This window comes from Lepidochelys olivacea (genome assembly GCF_965140295.1).
Source record: "Lepidochelys olivacea isolate rLepOli2 genome assembly, chromosome: 1".
In the NCBI taxonomy this organism is placed as follows: Eukaryota; Metazoa; Chordata; order Testudines; family Cheloniidae; genus Lepidochelys; species Lepidochelys olivacea.
In genome coordinates this window covers 113680715-113697486 of record NC_140411.1, presented here as the reverse complement: position 1 = coordinate 113697486, position 16772 = coordinate 113680715, and the positions used below count along the sequence as shown (strand labels likewise).

Sequence of the window (16772 nt, the reverse complement as noted above, 5' to 3'; positions counted from 1 at the left end):
TGGCCATCAATCCTCCTTTTGTACAACTGCTCTGTAAACACAAAAAAATAAACTTCCTCCAAAAAGGTTTTACTGCCCGTTAGAGAGTACTTGACACAACTCCCTTTATGACCATCTGGATGAAGTGAAAGTTTCAGCCGTAAACCCAGATTTTTAAAGGTGTTTTGGCATTGCTGCACTCAGTGTTTCAATGCCTAACAGGATTTAAGCATGTGTAGCAATCCCTAAAACCTTTAAAAATCTGGACCTTAGTGCTCATACGTCAATTCATAACACACATGGAATTAGAGCCTGTTATTTTAGTTAGGTCACATACGCTTTAGTGGGAGTTAAAATGTAAGGGTAGCGCTAGCATGTATTTTCCTTGATCTAAATTTAGAAGTAGTGTGTACCTGTACATGCGAATAATGATTCTTGTCCTCAAGTGGATGGCGCACTATTAGTAGAATGCTAGGTCTCTGCAAACTTTAAGCCTCCAAACTTCTTGTGAGTAAGGTAGTTGTATCTTAACCAATTTTTAGGTTGTAAAATGACAGAGTCTATGTGTAAAGTTCAGAGTCACACAGCCAGCTAGGGCAGAATTGGAATTAAAATCCAGGGGTCATAACTTGGTGTCCCCTGCTTCAACAGTGCTTTCTATTAAAATATAAAGTAAAATGCATATATTATAGCCATGTCCACTCGTCTAGTTATGAGTCCAAACCTACTACAATGCCTGGAACTTTCCATTGGGATTATTGGGGAGTTCTGCCTTTAAAATTAAAATGGCAGGACAATGCCAGTAGGTTTTCAAGGTTCTGACAGATGTTTATTGTAGCATCATGGTATTTTACTGTAAACCCAGTCATAAACAGATTGATGCTGTACAATACTTCAACTTGTTAAATGAGTATGCTGTAAGGAATTTCAAAGTTTTTCATGATGCAAAGTAGAAAAAGTTTCTTGCCATAAAGAAAAGTAATGCATTGTCTTGCTAGTTTTTCATAGCCCTATAGCTCTGATTGTGGGGAATAGTCATTAGATCACTGGTTTGAAAAAACGGTTTACATTGAAGTCCTATTGAAATAAATCTGTGTGTAAAAATAATACGTTTAAACAATGCTTCTTGATTTATTCCATTTCCAGGAAAAGTAGCTATACAGAAGGAAGATCTCCAGAAATACCATAACAGAGACACCTGGTTTCAGCTACAGCATGTTGATGCTGATTCAGAAGTACAGGTGAGATTTCTCCCTTGTTAAGGTATTTTATAATGCCACCATTGCAATTTCTAGAGCCATCTAATTACAGAAAATAAGCTGGCACAGATATGGAAGTGTCATTAATGACTTCAGTTGAGGTTACATTGATATTTGTAATTAAAGCATGTGTGTGTGGATTTTTTTTTTTTGAACTGGTGATATAAGGTGAAATTTTGGTCCATTGAAGTCAATTTCACCCATATAGTTTAGTATTGATTTAATTGATTTCAACCTAGACTTTTGTAATTTACCATATGATTAAAACTACATAAACTATAGGGATAGTGTAAAATAGGATGGCTAGCTACAAAATACTAAAGATCCTGAAGGTCTTGCAGATAACTGTTCAGTCTTAAAGGGACATTGTCAACTTGAAAATCAGGGTTACAAGTGCCACCTAAAATGATTATTATTATTACACAAAAAAACTGTGTGAAAAGAACATTATTAAGCTTGCAAATTCAAACTCTCAAAAGTTAGGAAGTACCAGAATTAAGACTGCCTGTGCTGGGTCTTAGAAAGGTGGCAACCTTAATAATAGGTGGTGCTTTCAGCCTGGCCTTTAATAAATGGAAAGTTATCAAGAAAAAAAAATTGTCTGTTTTCAGCTTACTTTGTGCATTTGACAGCTTTCCACATGTTGTCAGTTACACTGATTTCCTATTTAGGCATACTCTCCGTTGCCTGGGAAAACTCTTAAGGTCAACAAGGAGCAGAAAATACATTATAAAATGTATTGAGAAGTTTGTGTGGGGAGGGGGAAAGCATGCTATTTAGAGAGTGCTCTATCAGAAGCTGGAATCTTACAAAATTTTAAAAAAGAAACAAAAATCAAGTTATCCCTCTAACTTCTTTGATATCCAGGCAGCTGTAGATTTCAGGCACACCTTTCTAATGGCTCCTTTTTGTGTCTACTAGACCTCTTTTGAACCAGATTCCATTTTTAAAATAACAAATATTGTCCTTTAATAAGAATTTAATATTGTAGGTTACCTTTGAACAATGAATATGAGCATAGGAGCCCACAGACACTGCGGTCTGAGTACACTGCAGTGTTTTCCTATGCAGGGAATGGGGAAATGCTACTCAGACACCACAGTGTGGTATAGCTTTTGGCATATATTGGCTTTTTGATCTCCATGTGCGTGTATGCGTGCACACTGTGTACAGGAAAATGAATGTGTACACTGTGTATACTCTGTAGCCATGTGTTTTAAGTGTATGTACTTTGCAGTGAAGCATACTTATACTATACTTTAAAATATATGTAGTTTTGCTTATTCCAAAAAAACAAAGTTGGGTAACCTACAGTTATGAGCATGATGTGAGGGCATTGTCGTAATTGCTGTTCCAGTTCAGTCTGTAACATTCTTTGGTAAAATATTGATCCTTTGTGTGTCTACATCACAGAAAGGCTTTTAAGGGCATTGAAATCCTTTGTTTACTCTTGCTTCTTTCTTCTTCTTCTCACCTAGAAGGCTCTTGTTGCAGTAGTTTTAAAACAATAGATTGTATTAGTGTTTATTTCCTGCAGGATATGAAAACTTTCCTTTATCATTTATCAGATGAAGTGAGCCAATATTTGCATAGTATTCAGCCATGTTGATTTTGCTCTAATATTGACAGCAGTTTGCCTGTGGGAGCTATGTTAGACCAAGGAGACTCTCTAGGAGAACATTGATAATTTGTTACTGAAGCTGTGAGCTAATAAAGCAAAGGGTTGTGAAATATTCTAGTTTGAGGATAGTGAGAGCATAATATTAGCTGGAAAGCATGTACTGTTTGTGATTTTTTTTGTACTGCTTATCACTTCCTCTGTTTGTATCTTATAAAAAAAGTGTTAAAAGCTGTTTCTGGCTTCTGTGATATTATTACAACTAGCAGAAATATGATGAGCATTTGGACAATTTTACCCTGTTGATTAAACGTCTCATGTAAGGTTTGTTAGAACATATTACAAGAGATTTTTATGTTCCCCACTACAATGGTGGGCAGATTTGGAAATACTCTGTGAGGACGGCTATGTAAGGAGAAGGTAGTCCAAGAAAAGGAGTAAAATAAAGGCTGATTTGTACTTGTGGTAGGTGTCTAAGCTTTATCTCTTTTTGGAAAATTAATTGTATCTGTTTGTTAGGGGAGAAGATGAAGTACGGAATATGTTTAGCAAAACTGGTGAAAAATATGTGTAAAATGTTTAATCAATTCATTTTCCTTTGTTTCTCTCTCTCCTCAAAACTGTTGTAGAAATTGGCGGACAATTATTCACACTGAAGCATGCAAAAAAGCCCCTGTAGTGTGCAAACAAGAAGTCCCTTTAGTGTGTGAACTAGCACTTAAATATTCTGGCGTTGGTCCCCAGAGCCATAACATCTAGTGGATTAAGCACAGGGCTGGGTGTCAAGAACTCCTGAGTCCTAGTCCCACCTCTGTCAGTCAGTGGCCTTAACATGTCTTTCCAGTTTTATATAGCAAAGTTAGTGGATGCTTCTTAAGAGTTTAGTCTACATGACTTGCCTAGGGAGCCCTGTTACCTAATAGATTAGGTTTAAAACTTGTGGAAATAATTACCTAATAAATTCATGGTGGAGCTGGGTCCTAACTTCTGTTTCTAAAGTGGTTCTCTGTAAGTTCAGAGTACGAAAGCAAACCAATGGAAACAAACTCCAGGGTTGTCTTTGTCCCTGGCAATGGACATCTAATCATGCTAGTACTGCATCTTCTAATCCAGATGATTATGAGGACCTGTTGAGTGATCTGGCGGGGTGAGCAGAATTGCACTGAGATAACTTAGCTCACTTCTCTCAGACCCGTGATGGTAGGCAGTTGCTCTTCCTTGAGAGAGCTCAATTACGGAGTCCTTCAGGACCCAATCTTCTCTTTTCCTATTAAACATCTATTCCTGATCCTTACCTTTAGGGGGAATATGTGGGACATTATGAACTCCAGTGTGGGAAATATCTAGCTTCACATCTAGTGTAGACAATGTGATAATCCCCATATCTCCGTGCCTGAGAGGAGCAACAGGATGAAGAAAAGTTATGTGAACATAGGCAAGACTGTATTAAAGTTAGTAAGAAGGAAACATTCTGAAGAATTTTCCAAAGCTATACCAATGCCCTCAAGTGAGGGTTGCTGAATTCCATTTGTCATGGTGACACGCAGTTGTGGGGTTCTGCTGGGCTCTTTGTTGTGCCTGAATAGCCAGATAATGAGTGTGGCAGGGAGGCCATGCTGCTTCCTGGTGAATCTGTATTTTGTGATGGTGCTCCATGCATTCATTGTCTCCAGAGGCTTTTGCAATTCACTGAGTTGGGATTGAAGGTTATGTCCACCAAGAAGCAATAGCTGATGCAAAATACAGCAGTCCATCTAATAAACAACCACTGTCCGATTAGGATATCACTGCTGCTCTGCTTCATGCACTGGTTCTGTCTTCTGGATGAAAAAGCTGGGCCATCATTCTCTGAAAAACTGTTTCTCCGCAACCTGTTACAATAGCTGGGGATTGTGGAGCTGGCAATGCATAGGGTGTAGCATACATGAGCCAGACATTTAGCATGTCTTCCACAGTGGAATTGCTTCCTTCCAAAAATCACAGCGGGCGCAACCAGAATTTTCCTAAGGAGGGGCCCATGTTACCTACCAGGTATCAGAGGTCTCTACAGAAGGTGTATGGGGTTAAAAGTCTATCTTAGTACATGTTACACAGAATATTAAAGGTGTCGGGGTGTGAGTGGAAGGATGTCGATCACATTCTCTACTGAGAGAGGCTGACTGCGATGCGCTGCTAGTAGTGCTAATCCAGTGAGCCGATTTTCTTCCACTGTTTCTGAAATAGCTCCAGTTACCTCAGCTGTGTTTTATCATTGAACAGAAGCACGTCCCAAATTGGAGCTGGCATTGTGCTATTCTGTATTATTCTTTGTCCGTGTCTTCACAGTATTGCACATGTGACAGCTTGTCCAATGACCGTCTCTCAAGGAAGCTGCTATTCTGTGTAAAACAATGTTTTTGAAATTTGCATGTGCATATAATTTCTGCTTCGCATGATGGTCCCTATGTGGATTCCAAAAGTGGGTTCACAAGCGCGCCATGCACCGGAGCCAGAACTGTTCATAGTAATGTCTGTTGACCCACATGTGCATTATGCATCAACCGTGTGGTGTGTCCAAGGCTTTAAGAGGCTGTGTGGGTCAACACCACTCCAGTTCCTTCTTGCCACCGTGTGGCCAGAGTTGGAACCTCGGTTCCTCAGTGCTCTTAGCTTGCTGAGAGAACTGTTCTTCACTCATTGTCTGTACATAGTTTTTTCTCTAGTTGTTTATAGTTGTCCGTTAGTTCTTAGTTAGATAGGTTGTCTTTGTCGGACTTCTCCCCTTGCAGGGATTCCTTCCCCAGCCCGAGGACTATGCCCAGGCAAGCTGGCTTCAAATACTATCCCTTATGCCCATGCTCCTTCTCTGTGAGTGACGAGCACCAATGTTGTCCCTACTGCTTGGGTAAAGCCCATATTGCCTCCCGCTGCTCCATCTGCCACTCCTTTCCAGCTTGAACTAGTGAAGCCAGGGAACTTTGCCTCCGCAAGTTCCTTATGGAGGAGGCAATGTGCCCACGTGCACAACGGGGTCCGGAGCCCATGGATCCAACGGCCCGATGCTCCGCACCAGTGGTGCGCACCTATCTTGGTCCTTCCCAGCCGGCACTGACAGCGCCACCACAACTGACCAAAACCCATTGTGCTCATAAGACGCACAGCCATGGGCATAAAGGTGGCTCCCCAACTAAGACTGCCTCTAGAGGCAGCATTGCCTCCCTGAGCTGTGCTTGGTCGCATTAGAAGTCGCACGTTGATCCGCATGCTCCGGCATCGAAGAAATCCCACTCAGACCATAAGTCGAAACACCGTGCTCCATCGGTCCTGCCATCAGCTGCAGTGACTGGTCCACCACCATCCACTCTGGCTCCATCCACTCCTCTGGGACTGTCTGAACTTGCACATCCGGTCCTGCATACACTGGGACACCAGTCCCCTCTCACGCCAACAGCTGAACTATTGTTACCGTATGATGGCTCCCCTCCATGCTCCGGGCCTCCGCTCGCTCCCGGACTGCCATCTCCCACGGATGAACCGCTTCTCCTTCAGCCTCCTCTTCCGTTCTGCCTCTCTCCACCGGGCCCTTACATGGAGGAACCTCTTTTGCTCCTGGACTGTCCACCTTCAGTTCACCCCACACCGCCAGCTCCGGCTGTCCCAACAGCTCTGCCCTCCGGGACCCCTTTTCTGCTTTTGAGTGGTCCTCCGAACTAGATTCTACCTTCTTGCACACATGGTCGTATAGTCCTGAACCATGGCGCCATCCATTTCTACACCCTGTCAATCAACCATCTCCTTCACTGTGTGACTACGGCCCTCAACCTGACTGTGGAGGACATACAGGACCCCCAGAAACAGTTCCTGGACAAATTGCTACCCCCCGGACCTTTCTGCAGCACCCTGCCTGTTCATGAGGCCATTTTACAACCAGCCCAGACAGTCTGGCACACCCTGACTTCTTGTGCTCCTACTCCCAAGTGGACAGAACATCATTATTTCATCGTCTCCAAAGCGACTCACTTTCTTTTTACTCACCGCCGCCTAACTCTCTTGTAGGCCACATGACGATTGAACACACCAGACAGCAGCATTTTAAATCTACTCCCCCCAATCGTGCCACCAAGAAGTTAGACCTCCTGGACCACAAGGCCTACTCTTCTCCAGGCCTCCAATTCTGAATTGCAAACTACCAGGCTATCCTTGCCACGTGTGACTTTCTCTTGTACTCGAGGTTCGCAGACTTCAAAGCCTTCCTCCTTCTGGAGAAGCAGCAGGACTTCCACCAGTTTCTGGATGAAGGCAAGTTGGTTGCCCAGGTGACTCTCCAGGTGGCGGTTGATGCTGCTGATACTGTGTCCTGCTCTCTGGCATCAGGAGTTGTCCTCTGCTGTGATTCCTGGCTACAGTCTAGCAGATTTCTGAAGGCGGTTCAGACTACGCTTGAGAACTTCCTCTTCCATAACAACAAACTGTGTAGAAACAAGACTGATGAGTCCCCATGTTCCCTTATTTACTCTCATGCCATCCTCCGATCATTAGGTATATAGCCCCAGCCCCAACCTGCAGGCAACAGAGGTCATCCTTCAGATCCTGCCCTTGTGCCACCTATCAGCCATATCCTCAGCGTCCCCCAGAACCTTCTTAGTATCACCAGTCTGCTGCCTCTGCCGCTTCTGCCATCCCACAACCATCCTCTAAACAGTCCTTTTGACTGCTTCCCCGAGACTCGTGAACCCTCCTCCCAACCCGATTGTTTTCAGATGTCCTCTCGCCCTTTTCGCACATGTGATTATCTCAGATCACTGGTTGCTGGACATTGTTCATCAGGGCTACCTCACAGAATTCCTCTCCTTCTCGCCCTGTCATCCTCCTGTGGAGCTTTCAGGAGATCCCTCCCAATACCATCTTCTGCAAGAGGAAGTGTGTGCCCTCCTCCACAAGGGTGCCATAGAATCTGTTCCACTGCACTACCACGGCCATGGTTTCTACTCCCCTTACTTCCTTGTACCGAAGAAGGGAGGTGGTGTCCATCCCATTTTGGATCTTCAGTTGCTGAACTAATACATCCACAGATTCTGCTTCCGGATGGTCACACTCCCCATCAGCATCCAGTCACTTCCCCCTGGGGCCTGGTTCGCAGCTCTTGATATGAAGGATATCCTTCATATCCTTATTTCCATGTGGACATCCACCCTGCTCATGGAAAATTCCTCAGCTTCATGATGGGCTCATCCCACTACCAATTCTGGGTCCTCTCTTTTGGGATTGCCACTGTCCCCTGTGTCTTTACGAAGGTTTTCACTGTTGTGGCAGCCCACATGCATCACCTGGGTCGCTCTGTGTTTCCCTACCTGGACAACTGGATCCTTGTGTCACCTTCCTGAGCTCACCTCCTCACCACCATGTGGACCCTGCACACCCTCCTTGACACCTTGGGGATCTGTATCCAGGAAGAAAAATCAGTCCTAACCCCTACCCGCATGCTTGCTTTCATAGAGGCTCACCTGGACTCTGTCGCAGCCCAAGCCTTTCTTCCCTCAGACCCTTTTGCTGCTCTCACCACTCTTGTTGCGTGGCTTCATCGTCGTCCTTGCACCTAAGTCCGTCAGTGCCTCTCCTTCCTTAGCCATATGGTGGCCTGCACTTCCGTCATGCCATATGCCTGCCTGTATATGTGTTGCCTTTAACTGTGGCTCCACTCTGTCTACGATCCTCAGTCAGACAGCCTCGGCAAACCAATCTTGATCCCTTCCTCTGCCATCACCTCTCACCTGGTTGTGCAACCAGTCAGCGGTCTTAGCCAGTGTCCCTTTCACATACACCCCTATCCCATACCACCACTTCACTCATTGGCTGGGGCGCTCATCTGGACGGTCACACGGCTCATGGCCTCTGGTCGCTTAGGGAGGCATGGATGCATATCAGCATCCTAGAACTCTGCGCTCTCTGTCTTGCCAAGACCTCCTATTCTGCCTCCACTCGCAGCATGTTCAGTTACTGTCTGACAACATGACTGTGGTTGTCTATGTCATCAAGCAGCATGGAGCCAGATTCTCCTCCCTATGCAAGGAGACTTGGTGCCTCTGGGATAGGATCACTGTGCATGCCTTTCACCTCCCAGGCACCAGCAACTCCCTGGTGGACATGCTCGGCTGTTCTTCCCATGTCAGCCAAGAGTGGGAACTCCATGACCCCACTCTCTGCTATCTCTTCTGGGGAACACCACACTGGGACCTCTTTTCGACCCTGGATAACTACAAACTTCCTCTCTTTTGCTCCAGGGGCGCTCTCAGCCGGGCCCTTTTCTTCCCACGGATCAGCGACCTCTGTTATGCCTTTCCATCTGTCCCGTTGCTTCCCCAAGTTCTGCATAAGGTCTGCTGTGACCAGCCAGTGCTCATTCTAATTGTCCTCTCCTGGTCTCTCTAGTATTGGTACACAGATCTCCTTCACCTCGCTGCTCACCCACCAATCCTTCTTCTGGGCCTCCCAGATCTCCTCAAGTAAGCACACAGCTGCCTGCGTCACCCCAGCCCAGGCCCTCTCTATCTCACGCCTTAGTATTTGGATGGAGTTCACACATAGATGACTCCTGCTGTGCCCTAGTCCGTGACATCCTTATGTGTAGCAGACGCCCATCCTCTCAGGCCTGTTTTCAGGCCAAGTGGCATTGTTTCACTATGTGGGCGTGCCATCAACATCACTTCATCAACTCCACTTCTATTCCTGTTCTCCTAGACTTCCTCCTCCACCTCTGCCAGTCAGGCCTCGTCCACTCCTTCGTCCATGTGCACCTGATAACTATGAGTGTCTTTCTTTCCCCTGTAGATGGCTTCTGTGTCTTCACGCACCTGACCACCTCCCACATCCTTCGTGGCCTTCTCAACACTTTCCCCATCGTGCATAAACCTACCCCCTCCTGGGACTGCAACCTTGTTCTCTCTCCCCTCACTAAGCCACCCTTTGAACACCTGGCAATCTGCTCCCTCGCCCACCTCTCCATGAAATTGATCTTTCTTGTGGCAATTACCTCAGCACAGTGAGTTAGAGAGCTCGCAGCCGCGATGGTGGATTCACCATCTTCCTCAAAGACAAGGTCTCCCTCCACCTCTATCCCACATTCCTCCCCAAGGTGGCCTCCCTGTTTCATCTCAGCCAGTGCATGCACCTCCTGATCTTTTACGCTAAACTGTACACCTCTCCTGGTGAGCATGCGTTCCTTGCTCTCTATGTTTGCCGGGCTTTGGCTTTTTATCTCCAACGCACCTGCACCTTCCAAACATCTCCTCTTCATCGCCATCACGGAGTGCTGCCAGGGTCATGCCCTCTCTTCACAGTGACTCTCCAAGTGTATCACCCATTGCATCATGGACTGCTATACTGTCTCCTGAGTCACCTTCCCTCCCAGAGTCACGGCCCACTCTACCCGGGCATATGCTGCAATATTCGCCTTCCTGGCAGATGTTCCCTGGAATAACATTTGTAAGGCAGCCCCTTGGGCTTCTGTTCACACCTTTTCCACCCAATAGGCCATCACCCCTGCCTTGACGTCAGATGCTGCTGTCAGTCAGGCCGTCCTTCAGACTGTGTCTTCTGGTGAGACCTCACGCCCACCTCCATTCTGACCACTGCTTGCGACTCTCCCACGTTTGGAATCCACATAGTGACCATCACTCCAAGAAGAGAAGGTTACTTACCGTAATTGGAGGTTCTTCGAGATGTGTGGTCCCTATCTGGATTCCAATCTCTCCCTCTATCCCCTCTGCTCCAGGCTCCTCTGCTTCCTGATAAGAGGAAACTGGGGCGGTGTAGATCAGACGCACCACATGGTCAACACACATGCAGGTCAATGGACTCTACTATGAACGGTTCCGGCTCCGACACATGGTGAACTTGTATACCCACATTTGAAATCCAGATAGGTACTACACATATTGAAGAACCTCCAGTTACAGTAAGTAACCTTCTCTTACATGTGCAAATTAGATATGCTTGGATTAAGGTTTTATCGCTCTGATTTATGAGATAAGGTTCTTTAGGCTTCTGCGGTGGAAGTTGAGGATAGCAAAGGCTAGTAAACTGATTTAAAAAAGATTGTGTATGATAGTGTTGTTCAGAAGATATATAGAATTATCTGCTGTGTTAGACATTACTAATTTAAAAAATAATGAGCCCATTGTGCAGCATCTGCATTCATTATGCTCAACTCCCCTCTTTGCTAGGTGCATGTAAATAAGTTCAGCAAAGTTAATCATGGGCAAGTTTCAAAATGCCTGCATGTGCAATATATTATAACCACAGGCTATTCAAAAATTAGAAAAAGAAGAAGCTGTTTCCAGTTTTATATTAACTTTCTTTCCACCGCACCGGAAATAAATGGGTGTGACCCTTTCATCTCTCAGAAGTGGCTTTCAGGTTTCTCTCTTTTAGTTGTTTTGAAGAGATAAGAAATATGCAGTTGCAGGATGACTCTGAGTTATATGCTCACCAAGAGTAAATTTCACAGAACTAGATTGTGTAAGAGAACCAGGGAAATGGAACCAGTTAGTGACCAGATCCTTCATTGTGACAAGACTTCTGTCTGTCCAGATTTGCACTCAAACTTCTAAGCACTGAACAGCAAGGCTATAGATCTCTCCTTTTTTAATTTTATTTTTCTGGTCTATTTTTTACTTTTTACAAGACAGACTGAAGCATGGTGTGTAATGAGAAGCACCTGTTCTTGATAAGAAATTTCCATTGTTTCAAAATAGTATACTTGAATTTTATGTCTGAAGAATGGTCTGTCTTGGAAATGAAAACCAGGTGCTAAAGTCCTCATTACGTACCTGTCCATTATCCTAGGGAGAGCTCCTTCCTAAGTTCCCACCAGTGCTGCTGTGAGGGGAGTTTCAAGCTCCTGGAGTCCAGCCACTGCCCTAATCTTGGGGTCTCTAGGTGCACTCGCATAGTGCAGACCTATCTGGCACTCCCTCCAAGTGTCAGAACCTGCTGTCCAGACGCTAGCCTGTCTGGACACAGCACTTGATCCTTCAGATTCCCTGGTACTTAAACATGCCCCTCTCCCAGAGCGCCACCCAATGTGAAGCTTCTGGTTACAGTTTAAGTCTCTCTGGGGCACATAGAAGTTGTGATGCAGTCAAAACGCACACTTTGCCCAGTCTTAACACCTTTATGCTCTTACGTACAGATCATACAAAACAATAACTATCTGAAACATCCCTCATTTTCTATCTAACTCTTTCCTTGTGAACTCTTGAGGAACCATCTTGAGTCCAGAAATGTAGGGAGGCAGAGTGTCTCCTGCCTCAGGCAGGCTGTCACATGGTGAATGGTCTCTCCCTCATGAGAAAACAGACCCCAGAGCAGACTAGCCTCTGCCCTTTTAAAACCTTTAGCCCCCATGTGTCAGGTGGCACCCTTGCCATTTTCTCCATATGAGCAGAAACTCTGTCAGTTGACTTTGTTGCCAAGATGACTTTCCCCTGCATACCCTGTTTTTCTGGGCAAGGACCAATCTTTTGTCTACAGTGAGTAGATTTCCAACGATTGGGTGTTCAAGAGTCATCTGCCCTCTATTATCGTTCTTTTGCCACCAGCCACGGATTCCATACAGACCAGCGAGAGAGAGAAGGCAAGAGGCTGCACGTTCCCAATGGAGTTTGCAGCCTGACAGGCGCAAAGGTTCATAATCTTGCGCAGATTCCATAAATTCTATAGGCATATGCCCAGTTCATCACAGTACCATGTACAAATATTTAACTAAAAGGAAAACACATCCATTGGCAGGATCTGAATGTATTGAGATGCTATTTCTCTTCCTTAAGAAAAACAGGAAACAGGAAAGCTAACATTGTGCTATTTGAAGATGTTTTGCAGTTTCTTAGCAATTGGGAAATATCTTATTCTTATCTATTAAATTGTACATTTGGAGACCAACCAGACCTCCGCAAGATGCCCAGCGTCTCTAATTCCATAATGAAGTGTGCTACAGCGTGTGTGCCTGCACCCTCAACAGGCTGGGTTTGTTTTGTTACAGACCTGCTGTATATGATGTAGGCCATATAGTAAGATCTCCTTTGCATCCCAAATTATGACCCAATATTTTATTTTGTGGGTGCAGTTCAACCATAAGTTCAGTTATGAAATAGCTAGGGACTGGAAGTGGAGTCCTCATCTAATCAAATGACCCGCCCAAGACAGACTATTAGCTCAGGCTGGTGAGCTCCAACAGGAGAAAATGTTTGGCTATGGTTGCACACCTGGTTGTGGTAAACTGGAGTCCAGTTTCAAAGCCTCTGATGGCAGTGGCTGTGCTAATTATGGGAATTCTGAAAACAAAATGGAATGTTTGATATTCGGTCATTCTTCTGTCCGTACCAGAGCTACTCTTTGTTTCTTTGTGGAGCTCTCGGCTGAGTTCTGAACAAAACACTGTATCAGTGGCTCTCTTCTGATATTCTGAAAGTCAGGGAGGAGTTTGTCCCCTTTGGCTCTTCCCTTGTTTTCTCTCACTCGCACAGCTGAACTGATTTAACTTTTTTTTCTCAGAAGAGGGAACTGCATGTGGTTGACCCCTGAGCAACTCTCTGCTTAACTAGTTTGTTTCCACTTCCAGGCACCGAAGTTTGGGAAAGAAGACATGCAGACAAAAATAGTTTAGATCCCTATAGTGAGCCAAGTTTCTGTGGCCAATGATATTTATAAAGTGCCTTCCATTATTTTTTATTAAGTGGAAATTTCTGCATATAGAGAAGTAAGAACACAAGAAATTAAAGGGCGACTTGTCAGTGCAGTCTAGCCCCAAATATCTCCCTTGCCTAAAAATGAAGTATGAAGGCTTTTGGAAAATTAATTAAATCGTACAATTACAGCTCAATCTCCCAAATAGCATCTGTAATGAGGCATTCAACTGATAAATTCTAAATGTGCTTTTCTAAAAATTCTTTAGGTTGTAATTGCTGTGACAGCACAAAATTTGGTACTCTGAGATATCAAAAGTACCAGAAATTTCTCTCTACCAGTGGTCTGGCCCATACTAGGGGTATTAAGTGGTGGTTTAAAGGTATATTGCAAGATTCTGAAAACCTGTCAATATTTTATATTCCAAGAGGTTAGACTGTGCATGCCTTTATATTATCTATTTAGGGAGGCAGGATGAGTCCAGTATTTAGTGTGCTAGCCAGGGAATCGGGAGACCGAAGTTCAGTTCCCCACTCCAGCTCAGATTTCTTGTGTGACTTTAGACAAGTTGCTTAGTCTCCCTGCACCTCAGTTTTACAAATCGGGATAATAGTACTCCCCTACCACACAGAGGTGTTGGAGGATTAAATCTATTAAAGATTGAGCAGTGCGGTTACTGTGATAATGGAAGTCATATAAGTACATAAAGAGAGAGAGAGATTTAGAAACTTTTTCAAAACTGCTACTTACATGAATCCTTAGCCATTTGTTCTTTAATTCCAGCAGTTTCTGGAGACAGGCACATCCCAGAAAGATGCATACCAGGTTTCAAAGCAGTAGGATCCAAACAATAGCACATAGCAGATCCTAAAAACCACATTTGGAAAGGCAAGTGTGGAATAACTTGTTCTGAGTCTCTCTCTCTCCTTGTGTTTGGATAGTTGAAAAGCCCCATTATTATTAAGTTTTCTATTTGTATAACGACTTTAATCTCCTGCAGTATTTCACAAACACCACCACCATCCTGGTCAGGTATCAGAGGGGTAGTCCTGTTAGTCTGGATCTGTAAAAGCGGCAAAGAGTCCTGTGGCACCTTATAGACTAACAGACATCCTGGTCAGATTATAAGTAGTATATCCCTACTACTATATTCTTATTATTCAAGCATGTAATTTCTATCCATAGAGATTCTATGGTACGGTTTGAGTCATTTAAGATATTTACCTTATTTGATGCTATGCTTTCTTTCATGTGTAGTGCCATTCCCCCACGAGTACAGCCTATTCTGTCATTCCTATATATTTTGTACCCTGGTTCAGTATTACTGTGTTCCACTGATTATCATAGTTCCACCAAGTTTCTGTGATGCCTGTTATACCAATAGCCTCATTTAATACCAGGCACTCAAGTTCACCCATTTTAGTATTTAGACTTCTTGCATTTGTATATAAGAACTTATAAAATTTGTCACTTTTTAGCTGTCTGCCATTATGTGAGGTAATCACATGGGACTTTTTCATTCGACTGTTCTCTTTTCAGTTCCTACCTGTACTTTATCAACTTCCATCCTAGTAAGCAGGAAAGGACATAGAGAATCTCCGTTAATAGAGCCTTCCCTACGGGATCTCTCTGTCTAAACGGTTTGCTCACCTGCACCTGTCGGCTTTCCCCCAGCCCTTAGTTTAAAAACTGCTCTGCAACCTTTGTAATTTTACATGCCAGCAATCTGGTTCCATTTTGGTTTAGGTGGAGCCCATTATTTCTGTATAGGCTCCTCCTTTCCCAAAAGGTTCTCTAGTTCCTAATAAATCTAAACCCCTTCTCCCTCCACCATCATCTCATCCATACATTGAGACCCTGCGGTTCTGTCTGTCTAACTGCCCCGGCACTTGGAACTGGAAACATTTCAGAGAATGTTACCATGGAGGTCCTGGACTTCAATCTCTTACCTAGCAGCCTAAATTTGGCCTCTAGGATCTCTGTCCTACCTTTCCCTGTGTCACTGGTATATGTACCACGGGCACTGGCTCTTCCCCAGCACTACCCATAAGCCTATCTAGGTGTCTGAAGAGATCCACAAGCTTTGCTGCCAGTAGGCAATTCACCATGCAGTTCTTCCGGTCATCACAAACCCAGCTATCTATATTTCTAATGATCGAATCCCCCATTACTATTACTTGTCTCTTCCTAATAACTGGGGTTCCCTCCCATGGAGAAGTATCCTAAGTGTGAAAGGATACCATAATATCATCTGTAGGGAGGGATCCAACTATGGAATCATTTCCCTCCACTCCACTTTGATGTTGTTCTTCCCTGAGACTTCTATCCTCCTCAACAGCACAGAGGCTCCCAGACTCAGGGTGAGACCACTCTACTGTATCCTGGAAAGTCTCCTCTATGTACATTGATCAGTCTCCCAGAGCTCCTCCAGTGCAGCCATTCAGGTCTCCAGAGCCTACACTCAGTCTATGAGGGCCATGAGCTCCTTGCACCAAATGCACACATATACCACCTGCCCACAAGGCTGGTAATCATGCATGTTGCATTCAGTGCAATAAACTAGATAGCCCCACTCTCCTGCTGGACTTCTGCCTGCAGTCTTTTTACTCCTGCAGGTTTGTTTGTTGGGTTTTTTCCCCTCTGTATTACTTTGGGGGGGGGGGGTGTAATTTATTGCCCTAAGTTTAGAGAATGTTAATCAAGTGTATTTAGCTCTCTCCCACTCCCTCTCTAAACTCCCTCGCAAAACTCCTCTGGTCGCTTAGGAGCTGGCTTTTTAAACTCCTCTTCTCCCTGTGTAGCTCCCACTCCCTGATTAAGGGGATCAAAGCCTTGTTAAGAAACTCTCAGCCTTGCTTAGCAGGCTGCTAGGCTTAGCACACGGCCCCCAAACAAACAGACCACATTATGTACTTCAGTCAAGCAGCAAGCATGCGACAAACTCATCCGAAGGGCCACATAGTCGCTCCTCCTTGACCTGGAGAACTCTCTCACAAAACTCCCCTTAGCTGCTCCTCTTTGCCTTCTATATATGGATAGATAATGAGAAAATTTTCAAACATGAGTGTTCAGTGTTAGGCGTTTAAATCCATATTTAACTTTGGGCACCCATGTTTGAAAATGTTATCCAATATTTTTGTTTAAAATTAACAGTGATCATCTGAACATTCATTCTTTCGGTCTAATTTTTTTTTCCAAAAAATACTTTTAAAGTAGGCCACAGCAACACAAACACTATTGGTGAAGCACTAGAC

The 16772-nt window shown here is 44.4% G+C and overlaps 1 protein-coding gene across 2 annotated transcripts in view; it reads left to right on the top strand.

The window, feature by feature from the left end:
• Nucleotides 1-16772, top strand: part of RASA3 (RAS p21 protein activator 3) — a 262533-nt gene that overhangs the window by 166944 nt on the left and 78817 nt on the right. For both annotated transcript variants that reach the window (XM_084627979.1, XM_084627978.1), the window contains exon 4: nucleotides 1126-1220. In XM_084627979.1, the coding sequence (XP_084484105.1) occupies nucleotides 1126-1220 (95 nt within the window). The remainder of the gene's footprint in view (nucleotides 1-1125; nucleotides 1221-16772) is intronic.